We start from the raw sequence: 14721 nt of genomic DNA on the forward strand, positions 1-14721 counted from the left end.
ATGAACACCAACTAGCCACAAAATGACATGACCCTCTCTCACTAGTATCCTCACATACAGATGAGGAAGGACACTACTTTGACTGGGACAACACACCCATCCTAGGACAAGCCAAACAGAGATTCACATGAGAATTCCTAGAAGCATGGCATTCCAACTGGAACTCTGTCAACAGACACATTGACTTGGATCCCATTTACCAGTCCCAATCTTCTCTGATAACTGCTACCTCTCAAAGGCTGGGTTCTTCCTTGTAAATCCTTTATTGTAGCTTGCCCTCTTGTTAGGAGACCTACAGCGGAGCTGTGTGCACAAACTGGCACGAGTGGGACCTAGCATCATCATGTTCTGAATTTCCTGTCCCATGGTGCTTTGTGAGCATTCTGAATATGGAGAACAGAAGCAATTATTTCAAAGCAGATTAAACTCACATTTCTCAGCCACGCCTTTCATGTCAGATTTGGAATGATCGATTTGCTTGATGGTCTCCAATTCCATGTTGATGCTGTCAGGTTTCTCAGGTAACATCTCAAAGGCATGGGAATTAATGATGACTTTATCTTCAGTCTGCACTGTTGTCTTCTCCTGCAGTTCCAGTTCCATGTGTTCTATGTCATCACCATGCTCCAAGCTGTTGCTTTCTGCTTTGTGGAGCTGGTCTAGCACGGCCTGGGCGATGGGAACCATCATGGCGGTGGTTGCTGTGTTACTGATCCACATCGACAGGAAGGCTGTCACACCCATGAACCCCATCATTAACCTGGAAAGGAACAGGCCACAATAACACAAACTGCTTCAAGGAATCTGATTCAAGAAGCTAGAGAGACACAATCATCACCAAGAAACCGAATTGGGTAAGGGGTTGGAAATCTTGCTGCCACCACCTACTCCATCCTTCCCCCGGCCCCTACTGCTGACCGTTGACTGAGGGGATCTTACAGAGCTGGTTTCACTCCAACAATGAGCAGCACCCTCAGGGCGATCCGTTTGTGAAGATTCCAGTGTTCCACTGCTACTGCCACCATCAATCCCCCAACAAGCAGCATGTTCGTGTCCTTCAGGTACTGCACACACACCTGGAAAAGAAACCACAGAGCAGTACAGTGTGTGTGTGTGTGTCTGACAATTTATCCCTAACACTGATCATTTACACCAGCTCTAACCATTAGTCCCAACACTGACCATTTACACACAGGGTACCGTCCACTCACTCCAAGATCTGACCATTTATCCCCAGATCTATTTAGCCCCCCCACTGACCATTTACACAAGATAAGACCATTCACCTCCAATTATGACCATTTACCCCAAGATCTGACCATTTACCACAGATTTAACCATTTAGCCCCAGATCTAACCACTTACCCCCAGACCTGACTATTTACCCCAGACCTGACCATTTACCCCAAGATCTGACCACTTACCCCCAACTCTGACCAATTATTCCAAGTTCTGACCATTTTCCCCAAGATCTGACCATTTACCTCCAACTCTGACCATTTACCTCAACTCTGACCATTTACCCCCAACTTTGACTATTTAGCCCTAGATCTGACCATTTTCCCCAAGATCTGACCATTTACCCCCAGCACTGACCACTTTCCCCAATTCTGACATTTACCCCAACTATGACCATTTACCCCAAGATCTGACCATTTACCCTCAGCTCTGTATTTCCCATGTTTTCCATCCTGTTTATAAACAAATAAAATTGTCTCCCGAATCTGGGCAACCTACCATTGATGACTCCATGATTTTGAACATTGGGAAAAATATCACAGGAATGAGGGCAGTGACAGCCAATGGGAGTGCTTCAGTGCACCAATATATGGCCATGAGAATGATTGTGTAACCACAGCCAGCCTCCTAAAACAAACAAATGAGAAGCGCTTACCTTATGTTGCTACTTCCAACATTCAAAAATTCCACAATATTGCTAAAAAATATTACATATCAAAAGAGCAAAAATGATATGCCATTTGATATGATCTGCCAGTCTTTGGGAGGTATGACCAACATACCTGGCATCACACTGGTACTGAAACTCATACTTGCGTGACAGCAGAATGTCCATTTGAGTTGACGGCATGGTCCTGTTGATGGTGAATTCTGCTCATGTTGCTGCTTGAATCAGCTATCCTCACCTTTTCACAACAGGTAAGGTTGGAATTAACCTGCCACCTGATTTAACATTTAAACAAAGCTTGGCAGTTAACTGCCAATCATCATGAACTGATGCATTTACCTTAGTAATGTCTCTACCAATCAGAATCCACTTGCCCAGTAATCAGCACTTTTCACTCACACAGTATAAATGTTGATTTTCCAACATAAGTTGGTATTCTTGTGAACTGTCCTCAGGAAAGCAAGATAAGAAGTTTTGAACAAGTTTCACAATGTTCATGAATTGTACCAGCAACTGACTCATTCTATGGTGTTCTATTTATACAGCAAACAAAACTCCCTGAAGGAGTCACCTCCTCATTTGCTGAGGTTAGTGGATGGAGAGAACAAGGAGTCGATCCATGAGAGGCTTAGGGGCAGCACGGTGGCTCAGTGGTTAGCACTGCTGCCTCACGGCACTAGGGACCTGGGTTTGATTCCAGCCTCAGGTGACTGTCTGTGTGGAGTTTGTACATTCTCTCTCTGTCTGTGTAGGCTTCCTCCAGATGCTCTGGTTTAGTTCCACAGCTTACAGATGTGCAGGTTTGGTGGATGGGCCTTGCTAAATTGCCCATAGTGTCCAGGAATGTGCAGGCGAGGTGGGTTAGCCATGGGAAATGCAGGGTTACAAGGACAGGGTAGGGGGGGTGGGTCTTAGTGGGATGTTCTTCAAAAGTTCAGTGTGAACTCGATGGGTCGAATGGCCTGCTTCCATGCTGTAGGGGTTCTATGAGTGTGTAAAGGATGTGCAGTGAGACCAAAGCAGAGCAGCTTGGTTATACAGGGAGCCGTGCCTTGTCTTCAATGTGTTCAGCAAGAACTATGCAAACGTAGAGCAGGCTGGCCTTTGTAATAACCACAGCATCGTCCACAAGTACTAGCACTCATCAGCTACATCCAAAATGATCCATTTTACAGAAATCTCCAGAACAGGAGGCCATTCAGCCCCTGCAGCCTGTGTTGTAAGGAGTTACCCACTCCACATACTCACTCATTCCCCACTGATCTCCAACCACCTTCCTCTTCAGGCATTTATCCAGTGTGTGTGTGTTTGACAATTCTTGTTGATTCAGCTCCTACACATGCAGTGCAGACAGAACACTCCCGATCCCAGTGACTCACTGCCTCATTCCTTCCACACAAACCCAGAACTCCCTGATTCCAGGAAACACTCTGCTGTCCCTCCCTTGATCCCATTCCTGGATCCTGCTGTGAAATTTCTTAAATCTGTTTTCCCGAAATTATTGATCCTCTGACAATAGAAACAGTTTCTGCACATTTACTCGATTTAAACTGTTTGTGCTTTAGAATGCTGTGATAAAAACTCCTTGCTCTGTCCCAGCTCCTGCAGCCTCTCCACATTTACTGAGGACCCTCAACCCTTGACCCATCACCTACATCTCCTCCGCGCCCTCTCGGAGACTGTGACAATCTTCCAAAGGTACAGGCACTATAATCTCCAGCTGAGAACTGACCAGGATTTGTAATGGTTTAACATTACTTCAATGCTTTTAATCTCTAATCCTCTTGTCAGTGGTCAGAGAATCACAGAGCTAGTGTGGCACGGAACCCAACCATTTAATTTATTGTACCTGCCAGAGTTCGACTACTCAGTGTCTAGATTAGAGTAGTGCTGGAAAAGCACAACCAGTCAGGCAGCATCTGAGGAGCAGGAAAATCAACATTTCAGGCAAAAGTCCTTCATCAAGACTGAAGGCAGGGCGCCTCCAGGGTGGAGGGATAAATTGGGGGGGTGGGGCTGGGGAGAAGGGAGCAGTGCCAACCTCCTGTTTGTTCCCCTGTGCACTGTGTTTTAACCAAATACCCCTTCTGAATCTTCAATCGAACCTGCCTCCTCGATATTTCCAGGCAGTGCATTCCAGACCCTGAGTAAATCTTCCTTTCTCACTTGACCCTTGCTCCATTTGTGCATCGTTTTAAATCCAAGTGCCTTTGTTCTTTACCTTTTTCACACGAGTAACAGCTTCTCCCCATCTACTCTGCTGTTTTCTATAATTTGTCTCTGAACAAGCCACCGGTCTCTCTGTTCAAGCATCCCTTTTATATCTGGTGGCTGAGATCAATCAGCTGAGAATGAAAGATTTTGCCCTGAGTAATGTACAGAGGAGCAGGGATGGCTTATTCCTGGTCCTGTTTCTTATGTTAAAGTCAATGCTGATTCAGCTGAAAAATGTAGTGAGTGGTGCACCAGTTTTTTGATGAGGCAGAGGGCAACCAGTCACAGAGATATACAGTCCACCTTGTCCACGCCGACCAGATATCCCAACCTAATCCAGTCCCATTTACCAGCATTAAGCCCATATCCCTTCAAACCCTTCTTATTCATATACTCATCCAGGTGCCTTTTAAATGCTTAAAAATGTGTTGCTGGAAAAGCACAGCAGGTCAGGCAGCATCAAAGGAGCAGGAGAATTGACTTTCCTGAAGAAGGGCTTATGCCCGAAACGTCGATTCTCCTGCTCCTTGGATGCTGCCTGACCTGCTGCACTTTTCCAGCAACACATTTTCAGCTCTGATCTCCAGCATCTGCAGACCTCACTTTCTCCTCGCCTTTTAAATGCTGTCATTGTACCAGCCTCCACTAGTCCTGAAGAAGGATTACACCTGAAACGTTGGCTTCTCCACCTTGCTGTGCTGCTCCAGTCTCCTGCATGCCTACCACAGATTCCAGCATCTGCAGTAATTTTGTCTCCACCAAATCCTCTGGCAGCTCATTCCATACACGTGCCACCCTGTCTGTGAAAATGTTGCCCCTTAGGTCCCTTTGATATCTTTCCCCTCTCACCCTAAACCTATGCCCTCTAGTTTTGGACTCCCCCACCCCAAGGAAAAGACTTTGAATACTCACCCTATCAAACCCCCCTCATAATTTTGAAAACCTCTATAAGGTCACCCCTCAGCCTCCGATGCTCCAGGGAAAACAGCCCCAGCCTGTTCAACCTCTCCCTGTAGCTCAAACCCTCCAACCCTGGCAACATCCTTGTAAATCCTTTCTGAACCCTTTCACGTTTCACAACATCCTCCCTTCCTATCAGAGGGAGAGCAGAACTCAGTTGCTGTAGTGTATTTGGATCACACAACATTTGAGAGACATACAGGATTTGGGATATATGTCACCTTAGATTGGGAATGGTTGGAATTGAGAGACAGCAATTATGTTCCTGCCGAAAGCTCCAACTAATTAGGTTCCACACAGGATCAGAACTGAGATTTCAATTAGTCAACATCTCTGTAAGGGACTTACAGAGAGGGCCAAGAGGACTCTACCCAGATTTGTGAATAATACATAGTTCAACAGGAAATTAAGTTGTGAGGGAAGTGTAAAAATGTTCCTATTTCACATATATACACATACAGAGGAGCATTTTATCCTGCATGAATGCAGGATAAGTGAGTGGGTAATAAATGGGATACCGAACCATCTCGATTATCTAAACAAGACAGATGGAGAACATTTTGCTTGGGTAACTGAGAGTTCGGATAATGGATAGCTTATTTACGGAACCTCGCGATCTTGTTTGGATAATCTCAAATTCGGATAATTGATGTTTGGATAATCAAGGTTGTACTGTATAATGTATTATGACTTTGGGAGGAAAAATGCAGACAGAGAATTTGTTCAGTTGAGGAGATGGTGATGGGTGTTGACATTGAGAGTGACTGAAAGGAAGCTGCCATTCTCTCCCAGTCCAGGCTGGTATTGTAACACTGCCAACATCTCAAAATACTTGATTATCCAATGGTCTAAAATGGTGCTGCAGGAATACAACTTCTTTATTCCAGCGTGACTGTGATCAATGGACTGACAGTAAAACACTGAGCTTGATGTATCCTGTTATGTAGAGACCCTCAGCATCACCGTCTCAATGGTGAATAGGGACATACATTCAACATGGACCCTAGCGGCAAAGTACATAACACAAAATTGATTGTTTAATATTGTCTGAACAAAATGATTCGAACTTTCCTTCAAATGTTGAGAAAGAGCTGAAATAACTCCCTGGTCTGGTGCAGACATCTGACAGCAACACACTGTCCACTGTCCCCTGTCCCATTGCTCACAGAGTGAGTGACAGGGACTCAGTGAAAGGTTCAGTGTCCCATTGCAGCAATGAGGCACCAGGGTGAGTGTTCACTGATTACAGAGAGCTCCCAGGCTCACTAGCAGAATGCAGATATGCAGATCCTGCCTTAGTTACACAATGTGAGAAATAGCAGAGAAAATTAATGCTTTACTTTTGGCAGGCAAGTCAAGCTTCATCACTAAATAGATACGGCCAGGTCTGAAAGTCCACAAAAATGGTTTATCTTCCGACTGATAAGTACCAGAATAACTGGCAAAAGCACCGCCCAATGTAACATGTCATTAACATGCTCAACACAACAGAGGGGGTCATGAACCTTCACAACAACCAATCAATTATCAGGGATCTGCAGTCATCAACTTCACATTACCCCCCATCAAACCCTCCCAGGACAGTGACAACATGGGGTTAGATACAGAGTAAAGCTCCTTCTACACTGTCCCCATTAAACATTCCCAGGACAGGGACAGCACGGGGTTAGATACAGAGTAAAGCTCCCTCTACACTGTCCCCATCAAACATTTCCAGGACAGGGAACAGCACGAGGTTAGATACAGAGTAAAGCTCCCTCTACACTGTTCCCCATCAAACACTCCCAGGACAGAGACAGCATGGGGTTACATACAGAGTAAAGCACCATCTACACTGTCCCCATCAAACATTCCTAGGACAGGAACAGCACGGGGTTAGATACAGAGTAAAGCTCCCTCTACACTGTCCCCCAGGACAGGGACAGCACAGGGTTAGATACAGAGTAAAGCTCCCTCTACACTGTCCCCCATCAAACACTCCACAGGACAGGGACAGCACGGGGTTAGATACAGAGTAAAGCTCCCTCTACACTGTCTCCATCAAACACTCCCCGGACAGGGACAGCATGGGGTTAGATACAGAGTAAAGCTCCCTCTACATTGTCTCCATCAAACACTCCCAGGACAGGGACAGCATGGGGTTAAATACAGAGTAAAGCTCCCTCTACACTGTCCCCCATCAAACACTCCCAGAACAGGACCGCACGGGGTTAGATACAGACAAATGTCCCTGTCTCTCTTGATTTCTTGTTTTCTCCCCTTTCGCCTTCATTTCTAACACACAGCTACAGCGGTGAGCCTGTAACAGCGGTGAGGTGTAACAGCGGTGAGGTGTAACAGCGGTGAGCCTGTAACAGCGGTGAGCCTGTAACAGTGGTGAGGTGTAACAGTGGTGAACCTGTAACAGCGGTGAGCCTATAACAGTGGTGAGGTGTAACAGCGGTGAGCCTGTAACAGCGGTGAGCCTGTAACAGTGGTGAGGTGTAACAGCGGTGAGCCTGTAACAGCGGTGAACCTGTAACAGCGGTGAGGTGTAACAGCGGTGAGCCTGTAACAGCGGTGAGCCTGTAACAGTGGTGAGGTGTAACAGCGGTGAGCCTGTAACAGCGGTGAACCTGTAACAGCGGTGAGGTGTAACAGTGGTGAACCTGTAACAGCGGTGAGGTGTAACAGCGGTGAGGTGTAACAGCGGTGAGCCTGTAACAGCGGTGAGGTGTAACAGCGGTGAGGTGTAACAGTGGTGAGCCTGTAACAGCAGTGAGGTGTAACAGCGGTGAGCCTGTAACAGCGGTGAGGTGTAACAGCGGTGAGGTGTAACAGTGGTGAACCTGTAACAGCGGTGAGGTGTAACAGCGGTGAGCCTGTAACAGCGGTGAGGTGTAACACCGGTGAGGTGTAACAGCGATGAGCCTGTAACAGCGGTGAACCTGTAACAGCAGTGAGGTGTAACAGCGGTGAGGTGTAACAGCGGTGAGGTGTAACAGTGGTGAGCCTGTAACAGCAGTGAGGTGTAACAGCGGTGAGGTGTAACAGCGGTGAGCCTGTAACAGCGGTGAGCCTGTAACAGTGGTGAGGTGTAACAGCGGTGAGCCTGTAACAGCGGTGAACCTGTAACAGCGGTGAGGTGTAACAGCGGTGAGCCTGTAACAGCGGTGAGCCTGTAACAGTGGTGAGGTGTAACAGCGGTGAGCCTGTAACAGCGGTGAACCTGTAACAGCGGTGAGATGTAACAGTGGTGAACCTGTAACAGCGGTGAGGTGTAACAGCGGTGAGGTGTAACAGCGGTGAGGTGTAACAGTGGTGAGCCTGTGACAGCAGTGAGGTGTAACAGCGGTGAGCCTGTAACAGCGGTGAGGTGTAACAGCGGTGAGGTGTAACAGTGGTGAACCTGTAACAGCGGTGAGGTGTAACAGCGGTGAGCCTGTAACAGCGGTGAGCCTGTAACAGTGGTGAGGTGTAACAGCGGTGAGCCTGTAACAGCGGTGAACCTGTAACAGCGGTGAGGTGTAACAGTGGTGAACCTGTAACAGCGGTGAGGTGTAACAGCGGTGAGGTGTAACAGCGGTGAGCCTGTAACAGCGGTGAGGTGTAACAGCGGTGAGGTGTAACAGCGGTGAGGTGTAACAGCGGTGAGGTGTAACAGTGGTGAGCCTGTAACAGCAGTGAGGTGTAACAGCGGTGAGCCTGTAACAGCGGTGAGGTGTAACAGCGGTGAGGTGTAACAGTGGTGAACCTGTAACAGCGGTGAGGTGTAACAGCGGTGAGCCTGTAACAGCGGTGAGGTGTAACACCGGTGAGGTGTAACAGCGGTGAGCCTGTAACAGCGGTGAACCTGTAACAGCAGTGAGGTGTAACAGCGGTGAGGTGTAACAGCGGTGAGGTGTAACAGTGGTGAGCCTGTAACAGCAGTGAGGTGTAACAGCGGTGAGGTGTAACAGCGGTGAGGTGTAACAGTGGTGAGCCTGTAACAGCAGTGAGGTGTAACAGCGGTGAGGTGTAACAGCAGTGAGGTGTAACAGCGGTGAGGTGTAACAGCGGTGAGCCTGTAACAGCGGTGAACCTGTAACAGCGGTGAGGTGTAACAGCAGTGAGGTGTAACAGCGGTGAGCCTGTAACAGCGGTGAGGTGTAACAGCGGTGAGGTGTAACAGTGGTGAGCCTGTAACAGCGGTGAGGTGTAACAGCGGTGAGGTGTAACAGTGGTGAACCTGTAACAGCGGTGAGGTGTAACAGTGGTGAGCCTGTAACAGCGGTGAGGTGTAACAGCGGTGAGGTGTAACAGCGGTGAGGTGTAACAGTGGTGAGCCTGTAACAGCGGTGAGGTGTAATACCGGTGAGGTGTAACAGCGGTGAACCTGTAACAGCAGTGAGGTGTAACAGCGGTGAGGTGTAACAGCGGTGAGGTGTAACAGTGGTGATCCTGTAACAGCAGTGAGGTGTAACAGCGGTGAGGTGTAACAGCGGTGAGCCTGTAACAGCGGTGAACCTGTAACAGCAGTGAGGTGTAACAGCGGTGAGGTGTAACAGCGGTGAGGTGTAACAGTGGTGATCCTGTAACAGCAGTGAGGTGTAACAGCGGTGAGGTGTAACAGCGGTGAGGTGTAACAGCGGTGAGCCTGTAACAGCGGTGAACCTGTAACAGCGGTGAGGTGTAACAGCAGTGAGGTGTAACAGCAGTGAGGTGTAACAGCGGTGAGCCTGTAACAGCAGTGAGGTGTAACAGCGGTGAGGTGTAACAGCGGTGAGGTGTAACAGCGGTGAGGTGTAACAGTGGTGAACCTGTAACAGCGGTGAGGTGTAACAGCGGTGAGGTGTAACAGCGGTGAGGTGTAACAGTGGTGAGCCTGTAACAGCGGTGAGGTGTAACAGTGGTGAACCTGTAACAGCGGTGAGGTGTAACAGCGGTGAGGTGTAACAGCGGTGAGGTGTAACAGTGGTGAACCTGTAACAGCAGTGAGGTGTAACAGCGGTGAGGTGTAACAGCGGTGAGCCTGTAACAGCAGTGAGGTGTAACAGCAGTGAGGTGTAACAGCGGTGAGGTGTAACAGCGGTGAGCCTGTAACAGCGGTGAGGTGTAACAGCAGTGAGGTGTAACAGCGGTGAGGTGTAACAGCGGTGAGCCTGTAACAGCAGTGAGGTGTAACAGCGGTGAGGTGTAACAGCAGTGAGGTGTAACAGCGGTGAGCCTGTAACAGCAGTGAGGTGTAACAGTGGTGAGCCTGTAACAGCGGTGAGGTGTAACAGCGGTGAGGTGTAACAGCGGTGAGCCTGTAACAGCGGTGAGGTGTAACAGCGGTGAGGTGTAACAGCGGTGAGGTGTAACAGTGGTGAGCCTGTAACAGCGGTGAGGTGTAACAGCGGTGAGGTGTAACAGTGGTGAGCCTGTAACAGCGGTGAGGTGTAACAGCGGTGAGGTGTAACAGCGGTGAGCCTGGCTGATTGAAACTGTTTTGTTGCTTTGGCTGTGATTTTAGAATTCCATCCCCAACCCTCCATCCCTCTCTCCGTCACACTCCTCCTTTCAGTCCGATAGACTGGTCAGATCAGGCAGCATGGAAACAGAGCCGCTCCGCAGGACCCCCATGAGCCTGCTCCTAGCTCCTGTGCCTCAGTCTTGTACCCAGTTCTGGAGCTCTGTCTCTGCTCCATTACAGGGTCATCGAGATGTACAGCACAGAAACAGACCCTTCGGTCCAACTCGTCCATGCTGACCAGATATCCCAACCCAATCTAGTCCCACCTGCCAGCACCCGGCCCATATCCCTCCAAACCCTTCCTATTCATATACCCATCCTAATGCCTCTTAAACGCTGTAATTGTACCAGCCTCCACCACTTCCTCTGGCAGCTCATTCCATACATGTACCACCCTCTGTGTGAAAAAGTTACCCCTTAGGTCCCTTTTATATCTTTCCCCTCTCACCCTAAACCTATGTCCTCTAGTTCTGGACTCCCCCACCCAAGAGAAGAGATTTTGACTTTTACTCTATTCATGCCCCTAATGATTTTATAAACCCCTATAAGGTCACCCCTCAGCCTCCGACGTTCCAGGGAAAACAGCCCCAGTCTGTTCAGCCTCTCCCTTTAGCTCAAATCCTCCAACCCTGGCAACATCCTTGTAAATCTTTTCTGAACCCTTTTAAGTTGCAAGTTATAGTTTTGAAATGGTGTTATTGAAAACGTCCTGGTGCGAGAACTGAAAGGACTTAGTTGTTTAACCTGGGTGTGGGGCAGTGCCAACCACCCACCCCTCACCCCACACACACACACACACACACGCGCCAAATTCCTTCCCCAAGACCCCTCCACCTCCCCTGACTTCACCCCCCTCAGGAGGAGCAGTGGGAAGGGGAGGGTGAAGGGGCTGGGGGAGCTGACTCCTTACCTTGGTTGGAATCACCAGAGGCAGCGGTAACAGTAACAGGGGTACCAGGACTATAATCAGCTGGTTTCGGAAAGCCCACACAGTCCTCCAGGCGCTGCTGCCCATGACTTCAGACAAGTTCCTGAACACAATCCTTCCCCAAAACCCGTGTGAACGAAGACTGAGCAGAGGGCAGGAGCCAGTTTTGTATAGTACTAAAGGAATTAAACATTAACCTGCCTGGCTTTATCTCCCTGTGCAATGTTTCGATCCCTGTTGGGGGGGTAGGATTTTATGAAATAATTGGACAGCTTCTGGTAAATGGTGGTGTCGCAATTCTGTGATTGATCTGTGGGCGTGTATGGTTTCCCATTTCCAGTTGTATTAAAACAACTTTAATCCCTCAGACTGCTTCTGTCCACCTCCCCCTCCATCCCCGCCACCCAGGAGGTCACCAATAAAGGGTCTCATTCCCCCTCCCACTCCAAACCTCTCTCACCCAGGACACAGATGGACATCGAATCGCTGGAGAAAAGGACAGGGGAGTGGCATGTCAGATTTTGACCCATGATTCCTGCACTACGGACTTCAAATAAGCATGGTTACCCAGAGCCAATCCTTTTACCCATAGCCCTGCACACTATTTCATCCAAATAACTATCCAATGCCATGCTGCTGTTGAATGGTGGAGCGGGCTCGAGGGACCGAATGGCCTACTCCTGTTCTTAGTTTGTTCTGGTCTCATGCCTCTATCGACGGCCTGCATGGTAGCTGTCCCCATTATATTTCCCAGAGAATACTATCCAGACCCTGACTGCTCACTGTGTGTAGTTTCCTCACATAAACTTTCACTTCTGGGGATTCAAGATAGCGGCAACTCAGTAGGTCTGCTTTGCTGAGCTCTGCATCAGAGCCCAGACAAAGTGAGACACTCACCCTGTCTTCATTTCTAATTTGTTGCGAACAACTATTTCCCAACCCTCAGAATTATTTAGTACCAGTTCGAAACAGCTTGGTGCAGTTTACAAGATGACTTAAGGGGAAGGGAGCATGGGGATCGCATGAGGCAGGGACCCCCCCACCGCAACAACAGACACCCCTACAGTCACAGCATTGGCCTCTGTGACTGCCCCAGGGACTCACCTGCAGAGCGGAGCCTGATCTTGGAGTCTGTGAAACTCCGAGAGAAGATCGATTCCTCGATGGAAGGGACCCAGGCCAGACTGGAATCCATGTCGGTCAGGCTGCAGAGGCATGACCCGGAGATTCAGAGTCTCAGGCAGCATATCGGAGGGGGCGAGGCAGCGGCCCGTGGCTTCTAAGGTTCAGGCCTTGGAATGGCGAGTACAGGCCTTGGAGGAGTGGGTCAACGATCTTGACAATTGAGGTCGTCAGAAGAACATCCAGTTGCTGAGGCTTCCCAAACGGGAGGAAGAAGGCCAGCTCGTCAGCTTTCTGGAACAATGGCTCCCACAGTTTCTGAGGCTGGAGTCTGAGGTAGGCCGGGTGCGGGTCGAACGGGCCCACTGGGTCACAGTGCACAGGCCCGGATCGGACCAGCACCCCCGCCCAGTCCTAGTGCGACTCCAGCACTACAGAGACAAACAAAAGATGCTGGAAGTTTCCAGAACGCTGGGGAAGGATCCCCGGGCTATGGTATATAAAGGATCACAAATCATGATTTTTTAGGATGTTTCCTCGGTTACAATTTGCAAGCAGAAGGCCTTTGATGAGGTAAAAAAGCAGCTGAGAGACCAGAATATTCAGTATTCCATTAGATACCCAGCGACACTGTGTTTCAGCCACGCATTGTCCGAGTTCAACTTTGATTCACCAGAAAAGGCAAAGGACCTCTTGGATGCTCTAAAATAGACTGATTGGCCGGAATTATATGGACAATTATTCTATTCTGCCCTCTTTTTTTCTCGGTAACTTGCCTGGTTTACCTGGTTGTTGAGGGGTGGTCTCATTCTTCTTGTTAATATATGTCAGGGTATTAATTATCTCCCTTTTCTTTTTTTGTTTCCTCTCCCCTCTCTCCCCCTCCCCATCATCCTTTGTTTTGGATGGGGTGGGGAGATGCAGGGAAGCAGGGAGAGATTTTTTTGTTGTTCTATCAGGAGTATCTAGGACTACCTATGGAGGGGACGGGTTGGGTGCCCACTTTTAACTTTCTTGTCATAAGATATTGGTATTTTTCTGCTTACTTCATGTTGTCTGGTGTGGGGATTATAGGGTGGGATTATAGGGTGGTATGAGCGCCCCCCGTGGACAAGCTGGTAAGTCTCCTTTCAGTTATGATCTATGCCGTTAAGTTGTAGAAGTAGTTTTAGGAGTTTTGATTTAGTAGTTTAGAAGGTTGCATTTTTAAACTTACGCAAACTGTTTATGGTTTTCACTTGGCATGCTATGAGTGGGGTACTTCCTCCTGGGGGGGGGGGGTCTCAGACTGTTTCGGACGATCATGGCTAGCCATTCGTTTAAATGGTGCACCTGGAATGTTAAGGGGAGTCACTCACCAATTAAGAGAAAAAAGACATTGTCAAGCCTTAGAGAAGAGAGGAGGGTTGATGTAGCCTTGTTACAATAAACACACTTAACCAATAAGGAGCATTTGAAGTTGCAACAGGGAGGGTTCTGCCAGGTGTTTTTCTCATTTTTTAACTCGAAAAGTAGAGGAGTGGCTATTCTCATCCGGAAGTACCTCCTGTTTCAAATATTAGGCCAAATAAAGGATGGATCCGGGCAGTTCATAATACTTAAAGCTTTAATACATGGAGAGGAGTATGGGAGTCTGAATGTACACTGCCCCCAGCACATCCCTTTAAATGCGTAACGATGCCCTTTCTAGATTGATGGCACTCAGGACACGTCATACAATTAAAGGGGGAGACTTTAATCACATTATTGCCCCTGAGGGGGCAGAATGCCTTGGGGTCTTGGGAATATGTCTTCACAATGCACGCAGTTGGTGGACCTGAACTGTTGGGGTTGGTGGATGTGTGGGGATGTCTTCACCCCAAAGGTAGGGATTTTACCTTTTTTTCTAACCCATATAGGTGCTATACTAGAATTGACATGTTCTTTGTCCCATCAACCTTTTTGAACTCAGTACTATCTTGCAGAATAGGGAATATAGTCGTTCCTGATCATGCGGCAGTGTATATGGAGGTCAAGGCTGGTGGTGTTGGGTGGTGTCGAGCAGCACTGGCACATGGACCCTTTCCTCCTGAAGGATAGAAAATTTATAGAGTATTTTTTGCGGGAGTTTAAAATTTT

The 14721-nt window shown here is 48.4% G+C and overlaps 1 protein-coding gene across 1 annotated transcript in view; it reads right to left on the reverse strand.

Moving 5' to 3' along the window:
* Positions 1–11556, reverse strand: part of LOC132830590 (solute carrier family 13 member 2-like) — a 35817-nt gene extending 24261 nt beyond the window's left edge. Inside the window, exons 1-4 of the mRNA XM_060848432.1 lie at positions 11464–11556; positions 1738–1866; positions 940–1076; positions 507–760 (exon numbers count right to left, since the gene is read on the reverse strand). Of these exons, the coding sequence (XP_060704415.1) occupies positions 507–760; positions 940–1076; positions 1738–1836 (490 nt within the window). The 5' untranslated portion in view covers positions 1837–1866; positions 11464–11556. The remainder of the gene's footprint in view (positions 1–506; positions 761–939; positions 1077–1737; positions 1867–11463) is intronic.
* Positions 11557–14721: the final 3165 nt, after the last annotated feature.

The sequence above is a fragment of the Hemiscyllium ocellatum genome, chromosome 31 (genome assembly GCF_020745735.1).
Source record: "Hemiscyllium ocellatum isolate sHemOce1 chromosome 31, sHemOce1.pat.X.cur, whole genome shotgun sequence".
NCBI classification, from domain to species: Eukaryota; Metazoa; Chordata; class Chondrichthyes; order Orectolobiformes; family Hemiscylliidae; genus Hemiscyllium; species Hemiscyllium ocellatum.